This window comes from Perna viridis, chromosome 6 (assembly GCF_037379345.1).
Source record: "Perna viridis isolate PV_CMFRI_1.1 ecotype Kerala chromosome 6, ASM3737934v1, whole genome shotgun sequence".
NCBI lineage: Eukaryota > Metazoa > Mollusca > Bivalvia > Mytilida > Mytilidae > Perna > Perna viridis.
In genome coordinates, this window is record NC_142450.1 from 49,005,497 (window position 1) to 49,027,859 (window position 22,363).

A 22,363-nucleotide genomic window follows, 5' to 3' on the forward strand; every position below is an offset into this window, starting at 1 on the left:
CGACAACCTTAGTGCTGCTGCAGGCCTTTTCTTTTGACACCCGGACCCGCACTGGGCAAATTCAGTTTGAAATCAAAGTAAACTGGTAAATATACATGATATAGATTCATAGCATATATTACTGTACATAATACTATTATAAACCTCTTCTGTCTTCTCTGGGCTTCACTGGTGCTACACTCATTCCAGCTGGAGTAAGTTTACTCAGCTCCCTGATAAATACAGAACATAACCAAATCATCTAATGAGTCTTTTTATAACTAGCTTTTTTCAAATCTGCTCAGCAAAATCTATATAACTTTAACATTTTACTGCAAAAAAACTTAATTAAAGTACTGATCATCATAATGTGACTATTGTGGAAACATAATTAGTATTTAAATAAAAGTTTCAGTAAGAACAGGTAACACAAAAATGTCAGGAAATGGAAAACTGGATTTATTTTAACTCACTGATCAAGAAGAATTTTCTGGTTACAAACAATAAGTCCAGTGGTATACACATCTGGATACAGACTTTTGATGCTCCCATCTAATGGTGTTAATCTCTACAACAGAAATGAACTCTCTCCTGGATAGATAACTTTATTTAGAAATATATTGATGAACATAAAGCATCAGTAGATTTAATAACCTTAGTATTCAATATGGTACATATGAAATACCAATTGTCCAAATAAATTAAATGTTTAATAATATAGAAAAAAAACAATTCAAAGTGCATTTTAGTAGTCATCATAAGAATATCTTATATGTTCTTAGAACATAAAGGACTAGAAAAAAAGACAAACTGTGAGCTCATTATATTGATACCCTTACACCCCCCATGTTGTGCAATGCCTAAGTCCATGTTTTGCTACGTGACCCTAAAAAAAATTTAGATCAATATCTAACATAGGAGGGGCATATCTTCAGTAAAAGTTCTGAGAATGCTTCATTACATTCTATTCAGTGATTCAAAAGGAGTTGAGATAAGAGGGTACCCCCTCTGTAAGGAATGTACAGATGGACATACACCCCTGTCCCTATACACTCCCTAAAAGTACATTTACATCACATTAATATTGGGTGGGTTCAAGTGTAGGCCAAGTTATTTTTTTTATTTGAGGGGGGGGGACATTATTTTCTTCCTCAAGGCATCAGAAACAATACAAAGATTTAGCAACTAATCAAGCAGTTATATAAATATTACAATAGCACTAAAACTAAGTTCAACTACACCAGTACTTATAAGAACTATGGTTCCTATGAACTTCATCATTAAACACAATGTACAGGTATGTGCAAGTTTTATTATCATTTGTTCTGAAACCATTTTTGAAGGGTTGCCACATCATGCTGGTAACAGGTAACATGGACCCTTTGTTCTGAAACAATTCTGGAAGAGTGATTGGATAGGGGAAACCTATTGTTCTGAATTAATTCTGGCCACACTTCTTATTAGGTACATGTATGTGTTATTTCAAATTAACATTTTTTACCTGGCAAGTGGGGCAAATAACTCTGTTCTCACAAGTATCTTTGTGTAGGCATGTTGAACAAAATGTGTGACCACACACCAGGAGTAAAGGATTTCTGTTAAACTTGTGAGCATCTAAAAAATCAAAAAAGGAAAACACAAAGCTTATGTTTTTTTTTCAAATACTAGAAATTAAATTCTCATTAAGATGCCATTGGCTGGAATAATTAATAGGTTATGTCACTTGGTTTGGAAATTAGCAATATCATTGATAATAAATTCATTGTTTCACAACTGAGCTAATTAACAAACTTCAATTAACTGGAACAAAAAATATAATGTACAACATGTATATAGACATAAAGTTATCATGACAAACACAGGATTGATTCAAGTTCAGGAAAAATCACTGCTTAAGATTCTCCTGAAAAAAAAAAAGTGTTGAATGAATATTGTAGGCTCAAAATGGTAATATTCGGTGATACGTGTGTTTGCAAGTTATGTTTACATGCACATGTATTTATGAAAAATTGGGAGTTTACCATAATTTTGGTTCCTACTCTATAAATATTATAACTGTTTTAAATACATGCCAATATATTAAGGAATTAATTCATAGATAAATACAAAATGTTCATTGAAGTTTGATAAATCGCAATGCCAGAGGCATACCGTATATACTCGTGTTTAAGTCGGATTTTAGAGAGTAAATTTCGTGTTGCTAAGAGGGGTTCCAACCTGTGAGACCTTGGCCATGGGTTATAAAAAAACCACCGGGCAAGTGAGAGAATCAAGGTACTGACACAAAAATGACACCTACCTTTAACAGTCAGATCGACGCCGTACTTGTGTATTGTAAAAGTCGACCTATATGTCATATTTGTTATTGTTGTGTATGCTGATAAAGCAATGAAATAAATGAATATTTGCAGTTTTATTTTTATCGTGCCTTACAACTAAACTGTCTTTAATAAAATTTGTATTTCCTGAATAGCTGCTTGTGTTTGTTATTTTCACTTGCATGTCACATGGTTGTTGAATATATCCAAATACCAAAAAGATGGCATGAAACATGACTAAGCGATGTACCATGGTCCTTGCTCCCAGCTTTTAGTGGAGTCCGAGTTGCTCATTTACTTTTGTTACTTTGTATGTATAATTTTAGTTACTTTATGTTCTTTGTTGTGTATGTCTGTTTTCCATGTCTGGTCTTTGTCCCTGGATTACATTCTTTTGATTACCGCTATAACCTTGGTTCCCTTGATTACTCTTAGAAGTAATATTAGCAATGCTAAGAAATAATTAAAACTTAATTTTAAATTGTAATGAAAAGATGTTAACATTATCATTATTGGTAATTTCATAACAAAATAACGATAATAGGTATGGTGTATTCCCGACTTGTGGACCAGCCCCGTGCAGGTCCGGGTGTTAAAAGAATAGGCCTGCAGCAGCACTAAGCTTGTCGTAAAAGGCGACTAAATAGTGCTCAGAACCCTAGCCAGGGGCTAGGGCGCTCTGCCCACAGAGCAACTGGGATGTGTGCCCCAGGTGGTGGAATGGGGTACCCCTGGTGTGTTACATGCTGGGGTCATCAGGCTATGATACGAAAAACCTGACCGCAAACCATAGTGGTGCACTGTGTTGGGAAAAATGCCACATTCCTCACACATTAAAGAACCCTACTGTGGTATTCTCCCGGAGTAGGAACCATAGGGCTCCGCCACAGGAGGCTAAATTGCCCGACCCTACCCACCTCGTCCTATTTCCAGTGGCAATCAAAATTTGTTGACCCCCCTTGTCCTTGTGTCCCATCCCTTTTTCATTTCATCATCATTTCATGTTCATTTTGTCATCGGTTTCATGTTCATTGTCTGAATATAACTGAAATATTGCTGTTCGGACGTTAAACCCCAACAAACAAACAAACAACTTGCGGACCAACATTTTGTCAACATTTATCTCCCTTTGGAGCAGGTGTCTATTCGGAACACGTAAGGTTTTCCATCCGATATCGACGATACTTTAGAAAATCTCGACAGTCAAAAGGGAATTTCTCGTTCTACTGACCCTGCCATAAATTTTCTTTACCCGGGATACAAATGAAAATCATGTTTATGTAACCAACCAACAAAATGAAACACCTTGTAAATTTTAGAAACACTGTTGTCTTTGTCTGCTGGGGATTCCATTTTCATTCGAGTTACCTCTTTTTTCTGCACTCGAATCCGAACATCGATTAGAGAGACTTTGAAATTATACCTGCTCTTACAGGAGGTAACTCCGCAAAAACATGACAAAATATGGCTGCATCCCGAGCTCCGCAAGTAGAGAATATGTCAAAGAGAACTGTCTTGATGGACTTGATTGAAAAGAAAACAATGAAAGATGATTACCAGGTAAAAAGGTGTTATAACATTAATGAGCCATCAATCCTTTGATCACCTTAATGGGTAATTAATTTATTAAAATCCTTTCATCTCAATAGGTGTCCAAGTTTCCGTAAAAAAATTGTTCTCCACAGTTCTTAGTTTTTACTTATTCTAATCTGGTCATTAGTTGTATAAACAACTTATCGTAAAATGGCGGTCACACTTGCTTGGGTCACCGGTCAACAATGAATGATGACAACTCAAATGGCTTGTTATACTTATCATGTAAATCATTTCCAATATGTACAGAGCAATTTGATTTAAAAAAAAAACAAAAAAAAAACATACACGCGTGTTTAAGTTGATCGGACACAACCTACACCCTGGATGTAAAAACTTCCGCAGCAAAAACATGTTCATTCCTCACATTTTCTACCAAAAATTGTGCCTTTCCTTACAATTTCACTGATTGTTATACATGTAAAAATTCAGTCTAAGTTCAGCCCGACTTATAAGCAGGTCAAGGCTAGATTCCAGAATTTTTGGGCTGAGAAGGGTTCTGACTTGCATGCGGATTGACTTGTATGCGAGTATATACGGTACATGTACATGTACCTGCCAACTTTCAAAAATTGCCAAGGATTTTAAAGGCCGGATAACATGTGAATGAACAATCAAATTTTCTCATAATTAAAAATTGCAAAAAAAATGCAATAAGGTCAGACAATGACAAATACATACATGTTTATTAAGCCAAGTTGGTTTACCAGCCTGTTTCAGATGACCTTGTGTTTAATGACATTACACTCAGTGACATTTGTTTCTCTAACACTGAAGTCCGACCAGAGTGAAAATCACTGACAGTCTTTGAGTATATGTACATTACAAGATCCTTTATCACATTTATATGTCACTATCAGTCCCAAGGGCAAGGTGCTACTGCTAGTCAGTGACAGTAATGCACATTAAACCAGGGAAGTCACAAATTATTACTTCATCTTGACACTATAATATGAATCTAGATTTCAGACAGTTAATTCATAAACATAATTTTATGTCAATGACAAAATTCAAACATGCAGAAAACAGAGAATTATTGAGTTCACGTGTGGTTTGCTTCCACATTCCCCCTTTTTACCGCTGAGTGTGGTTTTATTCTTTGTTATGAGAGAAAATTTGCTAACCTTTGGTCGAATAATATGAGTTGCATTTTGGACAAGCAGGGCACTTCTGCATCTTGTTTCTTTAAGTTTCGATAACAAGCAAAATGGATTTCGACGGTGCAAATTTGTCGCTTACGCCCCGAGAAAAAAATATATTTTGGCGGGAAGAAACGTCGCTGCAGTTTCACTTTCTACTTTCAATTTTAGACGAATTTTAAAGCCCTAGATATGAGAAAGTGACATTAATTTTATGTAAAATAGTTTCAAAAACTGGCCTAATTTTTTCGGTTGTATCACAGGGCTTGCTTCCACGATCAAATATGCAGTCCCTGTGGCTGTGTATGACATCGGTGTTCGAATCGTTACTTTTAAAAGATTACGAGAACTTGAGGAAGACTTATCAAATCTTGTTGAAATTTCAAACACAATGATTGGGGATTTTTACGGTCTTGACTATCTTTACGGATCTCGCGCGACCGCCCCTTACGGGAATTTTGTTAGTAAGGCCTGTTACGTTAGTAGTAGAAGGTAGCGGAGCCCAGCCTTCGAGATACCTGACCGAAGATTTCAGAGTATGTCCTACGTGCGGCTGGGCTGCTGTGTTGACGCTCTGGCCTACTCCCAGACCCCACGTGGGTCCGAGAGCGTTTCCCCACTCTATTTGGGAGTATGTCAACGTGTAGAGTGAATTTAAGTAGCACTCCAGTTAAGGATCATGCAAAATGTGATTCATGGGTAAAAAGCCTACATATTTTTATTTTTGATATTTTGTTTGAAATGTCATAGTAAACAGAAAATAACGTGGTTTTTCATAAAACCTGTGCTCTTAGGAGATAAAAATTATACAGAATGCACTGTAGCTTTCAAAATTAAGGGAGATAACTCTGTAAATGACGCTCAAACACAATAGAATCTACTGGATTTTCAATGTTGATTATCTCCTAAGAGCAGGCAGATTTGAATGAATAATTACACATTTCATAGTATAGACCCATAAAACAACTTAATTATAAAAATAAAAATATGTAGCCTTTTTTTTTGGGGGGGGGGGTGTCACATTTTTCAGATTTTGCATGATTCTTACAAAGACAGCTACTTAATTAAAACACAATATTCTGCCGGAGGTTCTTATAACTTTTGGAGATTTTTGCCCCACCTTTTTAAAAATAAGGGGCAAAAAGGGGAAATTTTTGTCCCGATTTTATTGGATTCTGTATGCAAATCCCCGCCTGAATTATACAAACATAATTTAGATATCTCTTACGGTTTTTGAGTTGTAAGGCACTACATTGGCTTGCTCCCTTTGTCCATGGATAACCAATGATAGGCCAGCGGCTTGCTCCCACTATCAAATAATACATAAGACGAAAAGTTAGTATTATATGCTAGTCGGCCGAATATTTGATTGTGGGAGCTAGCCCCTGTGGTTTCACCCCAAAATTGACATTTCTCATATTTGGTCCGATTTTGAATTGTTTTTAATTGAATATCAAAGTTTGTGCTATATTGTTTCCAACTCATTTATTGTGTAAATAAAGAACTGCAAGTCCCTATGCATAAGTTTGTCAAAAACTAATACTGTGTCCACACCAGTTCGACATGCTGCCATCATATCATGCTGCGCGAAGCTATTCATTCATTATAATAGTCAGATGTAAGTCACATTTATAATTTCGCTAATATAGTTTATTTTGACCTACTACAATTATTCGACAGACAAATTCAAGTTCATTTAACTTCACCTCGCCTCTGGCGGGACCCCAGTGAAGTCCACATTGACTCTTCTCTTATGAACTATAACGATAGTTGAATGGAATAAACTACACAGAACAATAAGGGAGATTCAGGCACCCAAACAATTTAAATCGTGTTTACTGAACACCAGTGATAAATCAATTGTTCCCAAACATTTTTGCTACGGCCCAAGAAATTTAAATATATTGATAATACAGCTTCGTAATTCTTCATCCTTTTTAAACTTTGGTTTGTATAGAGTCAATATTATACAAAGTCCATCGTGTCGTTGGGGTCATACGTATGAGACTACTCACCACTACTTTTTTGTATGCCCTCTTTATAGCAATGCAAAAACCTAATGAGCGACCTACAGTAGGTTCTTGAATTTTGCAATATAAATCTACATCTACTTGTTGGTCTTGCAGAAAATCTATCAGAAAAACAATATCAGATTGTGTTGGACCGTGTATATTCCTTCGTTAAGATGCACGAAAAGATTCCTTATTGCTTGAGCTGAATTAGTACACATCACATCACATCTCACCACATCACCTAATGTTATATTTTTACTGTCTCGTCTTAAGTTTGTAAAAAAAGTAATAACACTAGTGAATGCGTATGCCTATACTTTATTGTAATTATTATTTCAGGAGAAGACTTCATAAGTATGTTATTTTACTTGCGTCTGATCCATTTTGTTTATTACAAATAAAATATGTTTAAACTAAACTAAATTATATCCTTGGCTGTGTCAGAATTGCCTGCTCTGTTTCAACTGCCGTAAATTTTGGCTTGGAAGACTCTTTATTGACTTCGAACAGTAATGATACTCTTGTGCCACGGTGTCTACCTCATTTGATACATATGAAAATTTATGTACACGTACACCAACTTAGCAGCATATCTCCAGATCGATGTAATCGCATCGTATCCGTTCTTGATTGACATATTAAAGAACCTTAAGATCTATCAATACTCCTATACATTTGACTTGCTAAAATAATAATTAACTTATACCGAACATTTAATTAAACATTTTTCATTTCAACGCCGATGTCATACAAGACGAAGAACGCTGTGCGCAGGAAATAAAACGACGACGGATATTAAGTACCCTTGACGTCACTATCGTTGCTCTGGCAATTACTGTTATGTACAGCTTCACATCTATAACGTGTACAGTCAAATCTCCAACTTAGTGCTAAGTATGCCGACTTCAAGCCAGGCACTAATCCTCCGTAACATCGATTCATCTTCAACAGTATCTCACGGTTCATTTCAACTGGGATCTAGGTGCAATATGATGCAACCAGCCCTCGTCAAAAGTGTAGATATTAACAAACTCTTTAATGACATGTGGGAAGAACAAGAAATGAAATCACTTGAAGCTTATATGCACGGGAATGAGAATGAAGTTCGTTCAAGGCTGGGTAAAATTCTTAAAGCAAAAGGATTTCACACTCTTCTGTCGTATAATCCTATTAAAGACAGTTTGCAGTGGAATTTTCATAAGGAGTTGAAAGAATCGGTCGAAAAGTTGAGGCCCAAAACAGCAAAAGCTACCACAATAGAGAACAGACAACTACTCGAAGAAACAAGATCGAAATCAGTTGCGGACAATTTACACAGACGTCAAGTATCTTTCCTGGAACAAGCAAAGTCTACTCCTGATTTTCCTGTACCGGAGAGAATCCGATCTTTGGGTTTCCGGGATCCACACATGGCCAAAAAATCTAAATCACCAAATTCTCCAAATGTGCGTAGGAGAAACACAACTGAAAACGATGAAAATAGTACGGAGGCAGTTGTACAGTGTATAGATTTACATCAATTGTTACAGGGTTTACAGGAGAAGGAATGGTAAAGTATACAGTGTTTATAGCTCAGTTCGTAGTAATATATCATACCATTAACATTGAAACGGGGTCATGGAAGCATCGCATCTTCCTAGTTTTGTTTTTTGTTTGTTTTTTGTTTGTTTTTTTAATTTGCTTTCATTAATCTCAAGTTTGGTTCTCTTTTTATTTGTCTTATTTGTTTGTTTTTGTTTTTGTTTTTGTTTTTGTTTTGTTTTTTGGGGGTTTTTTTTGTTTTGTTTTGTTTTGTTTTTTTTTTTGTTTTTGTTTTTTTTGTATAGTCATTTCTATAGAAAGATTGGTGATGAAATTTCCATTCTATTTGTCGATGTTGTAAGTTATAGAGCTCTCTTGTTTTTTATTTGTCATGCTGCAGTTTTCAGTGTAGGATACTTGTATCTGATGCCGACATTTAATGCTTGCTTTTTTGTGAAAAGGCACGATTGAGAAAAGGTTTTCTATATTTAATAGCCCAACTTGTTTAACGTGCTTGTTTCAACAGTTTGTAACTGTCATTAATGTACACGGGAGAAATATTATATGAATTTTAGTAAATAAATTATTTTTATAAAACATCAGTGTGAAACACTATCCTCTAATTGCAGTAAAACTACTGTAAGGGAGGACAATCCTGACAAAATGGAAGAATGGAAATCAACTAAGTATGAAGAACGATGTTATCCAGCTGTACATCAATGCAAGATCCTCCCACAGAAACGTCCAAACACTCTATGTTTCAGTTTACCAGAAAACGAAAAATATTCACACGAAGACGTGAAGGACATGTTGGAAAGTGAGTTTAGCTGTAATATAAAGACGCTTCAGTTTGACCCATTGTCTGTCAGGGCTGGAGACACTATAGTTAGAAACCGGTGGTTGGTAACTGTCGAGTCTCGGTCCGAGGTCGATCAAATGGTCCGTAACGGATTTAAATTGGATAACGTTAAAATCGTGATAAAAACTCTCGATGAAGTGCTGCTACGTGAACACAACGCATATCGTTACTTAGAGAAAATAACACAAAGGAAAATGACTTATGATAATCTACCTTACAACAAACACAAGACAACCGCACATCGTTTCAAACCAAAATAACGACGATACCAGTATTTTTTTTTCAGCTTTTTACTTTATATGAAGTACAGTTTTAACATCTAATCACTGCAATAATTCATAATCTGAAAAATTCTTCAATAACTGACTCGTTCATATATGAACGGTATATATAACTTATCACGTCACCAAGGAACTATATTGTCACCTTCCTTCTTTTGGGTTTATCATTTTTGTGATGAAATGTCAGATTTACTTTTTTTTAACTTTCTCCCCTCTTTCAGGTTTCTTATTCTTGATGCATATAGTACAGCAATATTAATCTAATTTACTTGAAAAAAGATTCATGGCTTGTATTGGATTTTTTAGCCCTGATAGGGACATACAAAGATAGAATATTATTCTGTGCGCACGAAATAATTTATTTAATACAGCGCGGACAAAATAATTATTGATTATGCACAAATAATAATATTGTAATAATAACAATAAAATATAGGTCATTCTATTGTAACTGTTGCTTTTCCTTTTTATATAACACCTTCTTATTTCGTATGATAATCTGATAAAGGATGAATTTTGAATAAAAACTAAATACTGCTATATCGGTTGGAATTATTAGCAAAATAATAACTTTAGTTTTTTTGCAATATGCGAAAGCTTATATTTTTACTGGTATACAACCAAATGATACATATAAAAAGACAAATAATAATCGATTCGAATTATTCGGTCACAAAATCATCTTGTCCACTTATGCCTAGCTTCTCTGTCAGAGTGATTAAAGGCCGTGAGGTCTTTAATTTTGAAACGAATGGAAGTTTTAAGTAGGTCAATGAGTGCCAAAGCTACATTCAAAGACCCTGATGTAGCAAAAACATTGTCTACTACACATGACAAATATGTTGTCGTACCAGCAGACAAAGCCCAAAACAACATTGTTTTTGTCTGCAAAACGTTTTATATCCAATGTTTATTATCAGAGGTAGACGTAGAAAATAATAGCAGTGATAAGACCTATACTGTTACCACTCTCTCCAAAGTAGAGATTGTGGAAAACCATAAATCTGTGCTATCCTCTTTTGGTCTCTCTACCAGGGACGATGATTGTGATTTACCGTCTATGTACTGGATTCATAAACTTCACAAGAATCCATACAAACAACGTTTCATTGCTGGATCTGCAAAATGTACCACCAAACCTCTTTCAAAATTTTTAACTTCTATACTCACAACTGTCAAAGAGGGTCTGCAGTCATACCACAACACTTGTTTCTCCCGTAGTGGTATTAATTCAATGTGGATCCTGGAAAATTCGAAAGATCTTTTGGAGACAATCAGTTCAAGACTATTATCTGAATATAACAGCATTAAAACCTATGATTTTTCAACACTGTATACTTCTATTCCCCATACTCAGTTAAAATCCCGACTTAAAAACATTATACATCGTTATTTTTCCAAAAAAGATAGTACACCTAGATACAAATATATAGTTCTTGGTAGAGATTCCTCATACTTTGTAAGAAATAATTCCAAATCATCTTCCAAATATACAGAGGAAGATGTTTACAAAATGCTGGAATTTTTAATTGACAACATATTTGTCCAGTGTGGTGGACGTGTTTTTCAACAAACGGTCGGCATTCCAATGGGAACAAATTGTGCTCCTTTACTTGCTGACCTATTCCTTCACTCTTATGAGGCTGACTTTATAGCTGATCTGATCAGAAAGAAGGAATATCGTTTGGCTAGATCCTTCAATCTCAGTTTCCGCTATATAGACGACGTATTATCTTTAAACAATCCTAATTTCGGGGATTTGATACATCGCATATACCCAAAAGAACTTGAGATAAAGGATACTACAGACACTGTGAAGTCAGCCTCATATTTTGACCTACACTTAGAAATCGATGGTAAAGGAAAACTATTGACCGAACTTTACGACAAACGTGATGACTTTTCATTCAGAATTGTCAACTTTCCTTTCATCTGTGGCAACATCCCTTCGGCTCCTGCGTATGGAGTGTTCATATCACAACTCATACGTTATGCCAGAGCTTGCCGAAACTACGCAGACTTTTTGTATCGGGCTAGAACTCTAACAAATAGGCTTCTGGAACAGGGTTATGTTGCTACAAGATTGAAGTCATCACTACAGAAGTTTTATGGTCGTCATCATGAACTCGTGGATCGTTATGGTGTATCCATCAGCACCATGAAAATTGATTTATTCAACGGGTCATAGTTTTCCTTTCGTCGTTTGTTTACCCCGGACTTGACTTTTTATGAGCAACTCGGCGGGTGTTTCTAGAAAAGCAGAGGACGCTTACCCTACCGGTGCACCTGGTCCATGCTCCCAGTTTTTAGTGGAGTCCGAGTTGCTCATATACTTTTGTTACTTTGTGTGTATGATTTTAGTTACTTTATTTTCTTTGTTGTGTATGTCTGTTTTCCATGTCTGGTCTTTGTCCCTGGATTGCATTCTTTTGATTACCGCTATAACCTTGGTTCCCTTGATTACTCTCTCAACATAGAGGTCATACACGATGACATTAATTACATTTTAACGTCTTGTTCATTACTGAGGTTTGACTTGACGCCCTACTTTGTTGAAAACTTTTGTTGACTAAGTGCGAAATTTGTGCAAAAATAATAAGCAAATAATTGCCTGGAACCCCTTTTCACATTCTCTGCATCCACCCGGCCCTTGTATCATCTCATTTCTAATTATGTCATAAATAATGACCTAAAACGACAACTTTGTCATTTATGATACTACAATAGTGTACTATATGTATTTTGTGCTTTTATTTTGCGCTCAAAATAAAATATTGTCTTCGTATATCGCTATCAGGGCTCTGTATAATGTTGCATAAATGAACATTCGTCGACGGTAGAACCAGAAATGTAGATGTAACACTTTAGTGACATATATATTATTCCAAATGTATTCAAGAAAAGATTTGTGCTCCGCATAACAAGCAATTCGGGGGAAAGATAACTGTTGTGTAACGTGCAAACAACAGTTCCATTCTTTTCTGTCCAAATCATTTATCTCACCTCACCTGTAGGCTTTTATTGGGATATAAATAGTTATACCGAAAAGGTGTAGAAAAATGGTGTTTTTTGGGGGTTTTTTTTCGATGCAGTCGGTATATTTTCGCTTTTTACCCTTTGACCTTAACGACGCTCTTCCATGGAAATACAAGTCACCTGATTGCAATTCTGTTTCCTGATTGGCCAAATACTGATACCTAAGGGCGTTCGAAAAAAAACAGTATCGAAAATTGAAATTGTGTTATTTTCTGAATGGAATGTAGAAAATTATAAGTGAAAAGAACAAATTTTACTGCGTCGGCTATCTTTTTTTAAAGATAGTACTTGTTTCTGTTGTATTCAGTTTATCTTTCAAATTATCTTTGATGAAATATTGGTTAGATAATTTGTTAGCAGTTATATTTAGTTAAGCCAAAAATAAAATGATATACTCCAAGTTGCATCCATTTTAATTGAATACATATGTACCCAAACAAAACGAACGCATCCGAATTGACATGCGAGAAGTGATTTCAACTGCGGTATAATGCAATAATTCTCGACACCACTTTAATACACATGAAATGTTTTCTTAAAAGGCAGGATATTTAATTTTACAGTTTATAAAACTACTGACGAAGTATAAGTTTAATCATTTAATTGAGGTAGAGGTGTACTTTTTTTTCTATTTTTTCATTCAATTGATTTAAATGATAATGCTTGAAATGTACCTATTAAAATGAACATAGATATACTTAAAAAATTTACATAGAAGTTTAATTGAACATAAGTGTATATTTTATGAAGTCAGGGAGATCTTTAGCCTAGTGGTAAAATTGACAAATTTTATTTTGAAATCGTTAACGTAAAGAAAAATTACTTGAATTATGTTCTCGGAACATGCGCATAAGTAGAATAAAAATATATGTTGACACTGGAGATAATAAGTGTGAAGACGGGTTTGAAGACACGCCATACAAGGCATAGGTGGATCTATCTTTAAAACACAAAATTCAATTTTGAAGAAATAAATTTGTTAGTTAATTGTTTGAAGCGTACGAAGATGTTCAGTAAAATTGCCTTGTTAGTTTTACAAGAGCAAGTGAAGACAAAAAAGTATGCTGACGTGTGGCGAGTGAAAGCCAAAGCCAGAACTTCAGCAATAGCAGGCGAACAGAGCCTTAAAAGAAGGATGTCTAAACCTAACTTAAGAGACGAGGTTCATGATACAAATACCAAGCACCAGAAAAAACTTATAAAGACAATGTCAACGTCAAAACTAAATGCTGCACAGTCCGGGACATCTAAATCTCAAAGTGATTCGTCTCTTGGACAGGCGGAAAAACGATCTGCTGATTCAAAAGGGTCGAAACAGAAAGAATTTCGGAAGGCAAAGAAAGAACGAAACAAGTAAGATGTGTATCTTTGCATATTGAATAATGAAAAAGAAAACCAAATCTTCCTTTCAAATATTCATATCTTCTGCACTGTTTTGAATACTGAATTACAAAATTTGACCGGTGACAATATGGTCCGCTTATATTTAAATATACCGGAAATAATTAAGCGTAATGATAGCGGGAGGTTTAGCGCGCTACAAAACCTGGTTTAAACCACCATTTCAACGAAAATGTCTGTAACAAGTCAGGACCATTGTGATGGTTTCCAAACTTTCTGGTTTTAACCATGATATTGTCATATATTATACGGATTTTTCTTTTTGTCAGAGTTTATCAATTTTGTTATAAGCCTTCATCTAACTACAAGTAAAACTTATATCAATTTCAGGTGCTCCAATGAAGTCTTTGAAGAAGTAATGGCCGAGATTCAAAAGTTTACGAAGGAGAAGTCCAAACGACCGCCAACTTCTAACCCTAACTCTCTCGCGCTTGACCTGCCCGGTGGTCGTGCCTCACATGAGGATGTCTACTATCAAATTAAGAATCTTGTGAACTTAAATCGTGGCTGTCGTATCGTATCACTGCAGTATCTACCACTGGAATCAAGATGGCTAATTCTAATGGACAGTAAAGAGTCGTGTGACCGAATCTCAGGACAGAGTATTAAGATTAATGGTACTAAAGTGTTTCTCAAACGATATGATGACGTAATCACACTGGAGTATAAAAAGGTTTCCCGCGCAAATGGATTTATTAACAACGTTAAGGAGTTTGATTAATCATGTTAATGTTCTGAGCACGCATTCACCTTTAGTGGCAACTAGTCTGTACAATATTACCTATCAATATATGGACGATTTTCCCATCTGTTGTTGAGGTGTTGCCCATGTTTTCTATGTTGCTTTGATTTGTATTTCCTTTTACTGTTTTGTCTTTCGATTTTAGATATCGTTCTGGTAGCGTACTGTATTTCACTTTTGACCGTCATTATAAGTATTGACAATATCTACAAATTTCGGCCGTGTTTTATTTATCATTCTTAGAAACTAGAGTAAAAGAGTAGAAAGCTGTTTAGAGAAAACACCAGATTTTAATATACAACATCACTACCTACTGTTTAATTTAAAAGAAAGAATGTAATCCGTAAAATGTTTTCATCAACCATGATATTTAAAATAGAACATTTTTTTCTTATTTTAGCTGACTTACATCTGAGATACCATATGCTACATTCTCCATTTTGTCTGTATAGTTGCATGCTTTATTATGATATGATAATGATATAAAACTATGATGTTTTTACGGTGTTATTTTTACCTCTTTCGTGGTATTACGTTGTTCCCTCGTGGATATCTGGATCAGGTAAGCGATCGATTAGATCGAAGCACCACACCAATAACTAAAGAACGCGAAACAGTATGCACTACAACATATCACTATCTAAGACCACAGCTGCATTGACAGACCTTCAAGAGTTACAATCGTCAAAAGAACTAAATTTTTAAGACTAGCTGATTAAGAGATGCTCTGTATGGTAAACATTGATTCTCCACCACAACGATACCCATGGGAGTAACAGCATTGTATGGTTAAGGATCTAATTACCATCCTGTATTAATAATTTACTGAACCGTGTTCAAATAACCAACTACATATATGGCATGGATTCTAAAGAGTAAGTTTCTTAACAATTATATATATTTTTAAATCTTATTATTGTGGCTGATTATCTTTCTCGATCTTTTTTTTTATTTTAATGTTCCGGTAATACTATATGCTAATAAAATTCTGCCTAGAAACTTGTTTTATTTGTGGGATCATAATACAGGACGCGAAAGAAATTCTAAAACCCTTTACAAGATGGCCTGTAGCAGTACCACGAGCCCACTTTTAGCTTATGGGTTGCTACAGAAGGTATTTATATAAAGGCAAAGTTAACTATCGTTGAAGCGAAATCATAAATAAGCCCATTTTCCATAATCCAAAGAAAGAAGACAAAACATGATAACATGCTAAATACAGAAATAAAAGAATACAATTTGAATAATTAATTATCAACCCGGCTTTAAAGAAGATACAAAAGAGCCGGATGAAGCTATCAAATGGAACACATTATTCACATTTATGAAGATGGGCGTCTCCTTTGGACGACACATCTTGGGAACGAAACGGCTGTTCTCTGTATTTCCTCTTAATTCATTTGCGACTGCATGCACAAAGTTACATGGACCTACAGTTTTTGCAATCATCGGGTATTTTCTATCAATGTTTTGCTTTCATAGTTAAATTATATATTTTTGCATTATTTTAGGGGAATTTTAATGGCAGCTTCTATGAAACCTGAAGTTCATATAAAAAAGAGGGAACCTCCCGAATCACTGCCTACCGCCATTTCTTTCGATCTTGGGGGAAGCCGAGCATCCCACGAAGACGTGTACTATAAGCTGAAAGATTTGTTATTATCTCGTGGAGACTTTAAAATAATTTCACTTCAGTATGTTGCTACACGTTTCCGATGGGTTGTTGTTCTTGACAGCAGATCAGCACGCGACCAAATAGCCGGAACTAGACTTGAAATCAATGGACGACAGGTGTTGTTGAGACGATACGACGATATTGTGTCTTTTGAGTATAAAAAGTATCTGAGAGCAAACGGATTTATTGTTGTTCAATCATTTACTTAAATTTAAACTTAAAAAAAAAACGCACTGTGTGTAAATGACTTAGAATCATCTTCAGTGTGTTGAAGTTGGTCAGGAGATTGTAGAAGCACAAATATAAGGACTAATTAACAGACTTCTACACTTCACTATAGACAGTAAAGAGGGAGCTAAACCACACAAAAAGCCTAAAAACATTTACGATCAGGATAAAAAAAGAAAATAATACAAGCAGAGGACTCCAATTTGTATAGTTTGTTTTTAAGTAATATGATATTATTCAAGGTAGATACTGTACTAGATGGTCACTAGTATTCAAATCGCTTTTGTTGTCAATTTTCATAAGATAACCAGAAAATGATGTAAACTGTAACCCAGACAGAACTTGGTTCCTTGGTAACACACAATAAACCATATCACCTTTCTCTAGATATACAATGGCACTGTTTGATGATCCCATTTCATACCCGATATTGCCCGTTTTACCGTCCGCCCAGGCTCGCACTAAATCTTGCATCGATTGAGTGTTCATTTTCCGTTTAACCTTTAAAGAAAATACTCACATTTAGATGTGCTTTTACAATCTTAAAATTGGGCCGTGACTTCGCAATTTTCGAAATGTAAAAATATGACTGTAATAGCGTTATTACTATGTGTCAAATAAGTTGTTATAGTTGTGCTAAATGCCAAGACTTGAGAACCTTTGCAGGAAGTACTTTAGCAAAATTAGTCTTTGGATATGATAGATTATACTGTTAACATAAGACAATGCTTATGCTATCCTGAAAACTTCCTATCGTTCTAAATTCGATTTTAAGGACCCATTTACAGCTACACGTTGTACCACTGAAAGAATGTACTTTAGAATTAAACCTACCCGTAAAGTAACTTCAGCAATAAACGACTTGCGAGTATGAACGTGCATATGGAATTGATAGAATCCTTTATGAGGGGTTACAAACACTCCTGCTGTTTGGCGGTAGGCTTTCCCATGATTAACAGTAACTTGGTCAAACACTACAATCTGAAAAGAGAATCTACAATATAAAAACATTCGTTATATTTTGACTTATATATAAATGTCCATCAATGCATACAAATCATCTTCAAGCAACGATATATTTGTAACTTCTTGACAAAAAGTGTTGTTAACGTAAAACTGTGCGAAAAAAAAGATTGAGCTAATGCACGAATTGTTATTTATTAAAAAGGCAATTGAAATCTCTTTGGATCTAAGAAATTATCGCAATTTTAAACTTTTAATTTAAATATTTTTTCATCTTGCTTTAACTACCCTGTCCTGGTCAAATGGTCCATACTGCGTCATGGTCATCACAGCTGAGAACGCTACAAACACATCGCCAGAAACGTTGGACGTACCATTGACGATAACATTCCCTGGTGGTCCTACATTACCTGATGACCCAGGTGGTCCTCTTTCGCCCTTTTCACCCTTTGGTCCATGTGGACCAATTTTACCCTCCACCCCCTTCTGTCCTCGAGGCCCTGGTGGACAACTACATGAACGACCAGACACCGGTAATGAGTGCAAATCTAAAACATAATGGTAAATTGAGTTTTAACTTTATTCTGGTCATTCTTTTAAGGCAATAATATTTTTAATTCAAAAGCATGTTTTAGACGGAATGTGTGTGATTAATAATTTCTTACAGTATGCAGATATTACTTTTATTGAATTTTAATATAGTTGCTATATTTGATAGTGGGAGCAAGCCCCTGTGGGTGAAATAATTTGTGATGATACTATGCCTTTATTTGTTGTAGCAAACGCTCCATGAATGTAGAGGTTGATCGGGCCTTTAGATTCCATCTTTGTGACAGGACACAGACTGTCGATGTTAGTGGGTTTCTCAATAGGTTTGGTCGATGAGTTGTGTCCCTTTGATGGGGTAAATGATATCAAGGTTTCCTGTTGGTCTTTAGTTGTCTGTTTGGGTGTATAATCAAAACCACCACCCTGGTTATAATAGTTGAGGTCCTGGGTGGTGCATTCGGCTATGACCAGTATCACAACAACCATTAACAGTAAACTGGACATTGTTATTAGGATAACCTACTAACAATTGAAACAAACACAAATCTCTATATTGAATATTCTTTTTTTCCTACCTCTGCATTCAAAGGACTTTGGTCAACATTCCTTGTATTTTGTATACAGAAAACTACAATCATGTTGGTGCTCCTTTTTAATTTACCGATGAACGAGTTCAGCCTTAAGGGTAAAAAATATCGAAAACGCAATTTAAACGATTTATTTCCCTGATATTAGTGCTTTAGTTTCCTCTATTTTTTTTCGAATATTTGCATTTAAAGTTTGTCATATTTAATCAGTGTTTGAACTTTGCACTATTGATCGTCAGAATCATGGCAGGGTGAATCGCTTGCAACTGAAAGTTAAGGGAAAATATTCAAAGATTTGAGAAAGATTTCAGTTTCAGATTGAGATTAATCATGTCAATCGGACCAGGTTTAATAAGAAAATAAACAAGCACCAATATCACTATTTTATTCTTGAACGAACATCGCATGTGTTTTTCTTAGCACTATTTTTTTCTGTCACACTGAAGACGGTGTTTTAAACTATCTTAATTATGATAGAAATTAAGATTTAAGTATTGATTTTTTTACTTTACAAAATATCACCTACCTTTGTGTACAGACCTTAATTCTTTTCCTCATATATACTTTATCAACCGTAAACTGACAAGCAGGTGTTTCTCCCATGACATGACACCTTACCCGATAATGCTTTCATAGAGTAACTTTCACACGTAAGATAGAAAGGATATTTACACGGTGGTCCTTTTCACAAAAATTCGTAAGAGTAAAATTGGTCGTAAATTATGACGCCACGATACTTTTATTTTCTATGACATCATAACTTACGACTAATTTTACTCTTACGATTTTTTGTTAAAAGGTCAACATGGCCCTTGCCTCCTACCAAATTATGGTCACTTCTTTGTTTAAAATTAATGTCGAAAATGCTATCGAAAGCTGTGATTTAGATAATATCAGATAAAATTGAAATAGACAAAACTAATATATTAGAAGAGAAGCCAGCCAGAAAACGTTGTCCTCATGTAACGATCGCTGCGGATACTACCCGACCCAGTGTAATGAGACCTAGTAAATGCCACGTCACCAGCGTTCATTCTGTGTATGATGAACCCAGTTGAACATTCTTCGTCATTAGCAACTTCAGAATCAACGTATGACAATCCATGGATTTGGTTATTAATCATCAATTCTATGCCCATTTCTCCACTATCCCCTCCAGCACATGTTGTCCACGTGAGAGCGTAAATCCCTGAAACTGGGGCATGGAAAGACCCGGTGTTGTTGTCATAACCGTTACCGGCGTTACATTCTACTTTATCATACACAATCTCTCGTCTTGTTCCAAAATTGGAAGCACTGAATGTTGACGATAAGTACGACGAAAAAGCAACTCCTCCTTTGTGTGATTCTCCACCAATTAAGAGACGTTTCTGGTGAGTTTTGTCTACAATAGGTAAAACAAAAGCACCAGCTTATAACCTTAGATCAAACAGATCACCTACAGGTCTTCAACAAGTCTAAATAAACCTTTCAGTAAGCTTTGAAAGACCCCGATAACGAAAAATAATAAAATCCGCGGTAATAGAACGAGAGAGTTTTTACCAATCAAACTAAACAAGTAATATAACGATACAAATACCATCTCAATATTTAAACAGTGTTAAACAGTTTTATAAGGCCTTAACAATCTCCCTTCTATCTAAGGTTAAAAAGGGAACTGAAATAACAAACAAACACACCATCAAATTCATTCAATAATACATCCAATTCTCTACGTGAAATGTCTCAGCATACACCAGATATCCACTTAATGAATGCTGGCGGTTGCTGAAAGCTAGCTCAGAACATATTAAATGATGTCATTCTTTCATTGAAAATATCACTAAAACTATCAGAATCGTGAATAAACAGTCACTTCAATTCCAATGGACTGGATTTAGAGTAGTTCCGTCAAGTACTAAATAGGCAATATTTGATGTTGCGCAATACTAAGAAATGACGCGGTTTTTACGTAGGGATGCAATAGGGATCAATATCTCTAACAAAGTTCAACGATTAAATAATAATTTGAAAATCGTATAAATCTATTAAGGGCAGTTGAATAAATCCATCGGATCTTGTTACAAAAATATGTGCTTTTTGATTAAATTTCCGTAAAAAAAAATGGATGAGCAATACAATTTTTAATTTAGAACCTGCAAGTCTATTTAATTTTTGTATCAAAGTTTTTAAGGTGAAAAATCTTAGTTTTTGGAAGTTGTTTTGTATTGTTACCCCCAGTGCAAAAGCTTTTCTGTGAGGAATCTATTACATTCAGTATTTGACATTTTTAAAACTATCAATTTTTTATTATAACGCGAAAAATTATTTTTAGTCTACGAAAATGAGCTCAGTGGGCTTTCGTAATTATAAAGGATGTCATGTTCTAGTGTGATATATAAATCAAGAACAGAGTACTATTATAGTTAAACTTAGACAACTTAACATCTATCGGGTAAATACATGTATCTTGAACTTTGTATATTCGAAGTTTGGAATAATCAGCAAGATATTTAAGAGTTTTATTAAATACATGCAACACATTATGCTTAGAATAATCTGTTACGAGTTTAGACACATCCTGTGATTCGTAACAGGAGAGAAACAACTCTGCTAAAAGAACAGCACAATTAGTACCCATTGGAATATCAACAACCTGTCTGTATAGACAGACCATTTCCAAATCTAGGTATTCGTGCAAGAACCGATTCACCGTTGTCAAATAATACAGTTTTCAAATGAAGGGAGAGGTGTAAAATTGGAACAACAAATTTGTTACTTAACGATAATTTAAGTAAAACTGCACGTTTCGCAAACAAATCAACGATGTCTGTCACAATGACAAGCATTTGCAAAGTGTATGAAGTTCAGAAAAGGCAACATTTCACTAGATATATCTTATAGCATATTATATCTAGCGCCTTCGACTTTTCTGATTTTTTTTTCTTTGCATATATTAAAGATTCACGATTTTTTATGACCAATAACATTGAATGTGCTCTATTTTTCATTATAGATATGTGTTTACTAATATATTGAAAAGTCAATGACGCTTACATACCTCCATATTTTTCCGTTTTCTAACACAACAAAATTATTGTTTACAACCCTAACACCTTACATCCTCCGCCACATTCAGGCTCTATTACTTGATATCTTTACTTATCTGTTCGGCTCTACAGTGCATGTGACGGGTAGAAGAAGAATATATTTAGGTCGCAAGATATCGAACCACGATTACCTCCCGAACGGTTGTTTTTCAGGAGTTTCACCTCTCCCTGTAGTTCTGATATCTGTTGCCTCATTCTGATCATCTCTTCCTGCATTCTGATTAGCAGCTTTCGCTGGTCAACTTCATCGCCAAAGGCGAGGCTAATAGGGGTGTACAGACACAAACAAAAAATGGTTACAACACCGTCCATTGTACAAATACTGATAAGAATAATATTCAAAGATTATAATGTGACATTAGAGTAGTTTAAATCACGTTACATGTATGAT

The 22,363-nt window shown here is 35.1% G+C and overlaps 6 protein-coding genes across 8 annotated transcripts in view; 3 read left to right on the forward strand and 3 right to left on the reverse strand.

The window, feature by feature from the left end:
- Positions 1 to 5,147, reverse strand: part of LOC148615393 (RING finger protein 17-like) — a 52,206-nt gene extending 47,059 nt beyond the window's left edge. The window contains exons 1-4 of one of the 3 annotated variants that reach the window (XM_088590304.1): positions 5,015 to 5,147; positions 1,481 to 1,593; positions 453 to 547; positions 145 to 212 (exon numbers count right to left, since the gene is read on the reverse strand). In XM_088590304.1, coding sequence (XP_088446430.1) covers positions 145 to 212; positions 453 to 547; positions 1,481 to 1,593; positions 5,015 to 5,066 — 328 coding nt within the window. In that variant the 5' untranslated portion in view covers positions 5,067 to 5,147. Of the gene's footprint in view, positions 1 to 144; positions 213 to 452; positions 548 to 1,480; positions 1,594 to 4,571; positions 4,964 to 5,014 lie in introns of those variants that run through there. The other 2 variants (XM_088590306.1, XM_088590305.1) reach the window with 2 other exon arrangements.
- Positions 5,148 to 7,872: 2,725 nt separating this feature from the next.
- LOC148615394 (uncharacterized) lies at positions 7,873 to 10,153 on the forward strand. Its single transcript, XM_088590307.1, has 2 exons — positions 7,873 to 8,590; positions 9,192 to 10,153. Exons 1-2 carry the CDS (start codon positions 7,938 to 7,940, stop codon positions 9,679 to 9,681), a joined length of 1,143 nt encoding a protein of 380 aa, XP_088446433.1. The 5' UTR covers positions 7,873 to 7,937; the 3' UTR covers positions 9,682 to 10,153.
- Positions 10,154 to 13,478: 3,325 nt separating this feature from the next.
- On the forward strand, positions 13,479 to 15,383 carry LOC148615395 (uncharacterized). Its single transcript, XM_088590309.1, has 2 exons — positions 13,479 to 14,091; positions 14,470 to 15,383. The coding sequence occupies exons 1-2, from the start codon at positions 13,745 to 13,747 to the stop codon at positions 14,858 to 14,860; spliced, it is 738 nt and encodes a 245-aa protein (XP_088446435.1). The 5' UTR covers positions 13,479 to 13,744; the 3' UTR covers positions 14,861 to 15,383.
- Positions 15,384 to 15,527: 144 nt separating this feature from the next.
- On the forward strand, positions 15,528 to 16,765 carry LOC148615396 (uncharacterized). The gene is made up of 2 exons (XM_088590311.1): positions 15,528 to 15,756; positions 16,393 to 16,765. Exons 1-2 carry the CDS (start codon positions 15,743 to 15,745, stop codon positions 16,763 to 16,765), a joined length of 387 nt encoding a protein of 128 aa, XP_088446437.1. The 5' UTR covers positions 15,528 to 15,742.
- Positions 16,725 to 19,659, reverse strand: LOC148615397 (uncharacterized). The gene is made up of 4 exons (XM_088590312.1): positions 18,512 to 19,659; positions 18,036 to 18,295; positions 17,619 to 17,765; positions 16,725 to 17,285 (listed from the first exon to the last, which is right to left on the reverse strand). The coding sequence occupies exons 1-4, from the start codon at positions 18,798 to 18,800 to the stop codon at positions 17,022 to 17,024; spliced, it is 960 nt and encodes a 319-aa protein (XP_088446438.1). The 5' UTR covers positions 18,801 to 19,659; the 3' UTR covers positions 16,725 to 17,021.
- Positions 19,660 to 19,792: 133 nt separating this feature from the next.
- LOC148615398 (complement C1q tumor necrosis factor-related protein 3-like) lies at positions 19,793 to 22,316 on the reverse strand. The gene is made up of 2 exons (XM_088590310.1): positions 22,104 to 22,316; positions 19,793 to 20,267 (listed from the first exon to the last, which is right to left on the reverse strand). Exons 1-2 carry the CDS (start codon positions 22,282 to 22,284, stop codon positions 19,810 to 19,812), a joined length of 639 nt encoding a protein of 212 aa, XP_088446436.1. The 5' UTR covers positions 22,285 to 22,316; the 3' UTR covers positions 19,793 to 19,809.
- Between the last annotated feature and the right edge of the window lie 47 nt (positions 22,317 to 22,363).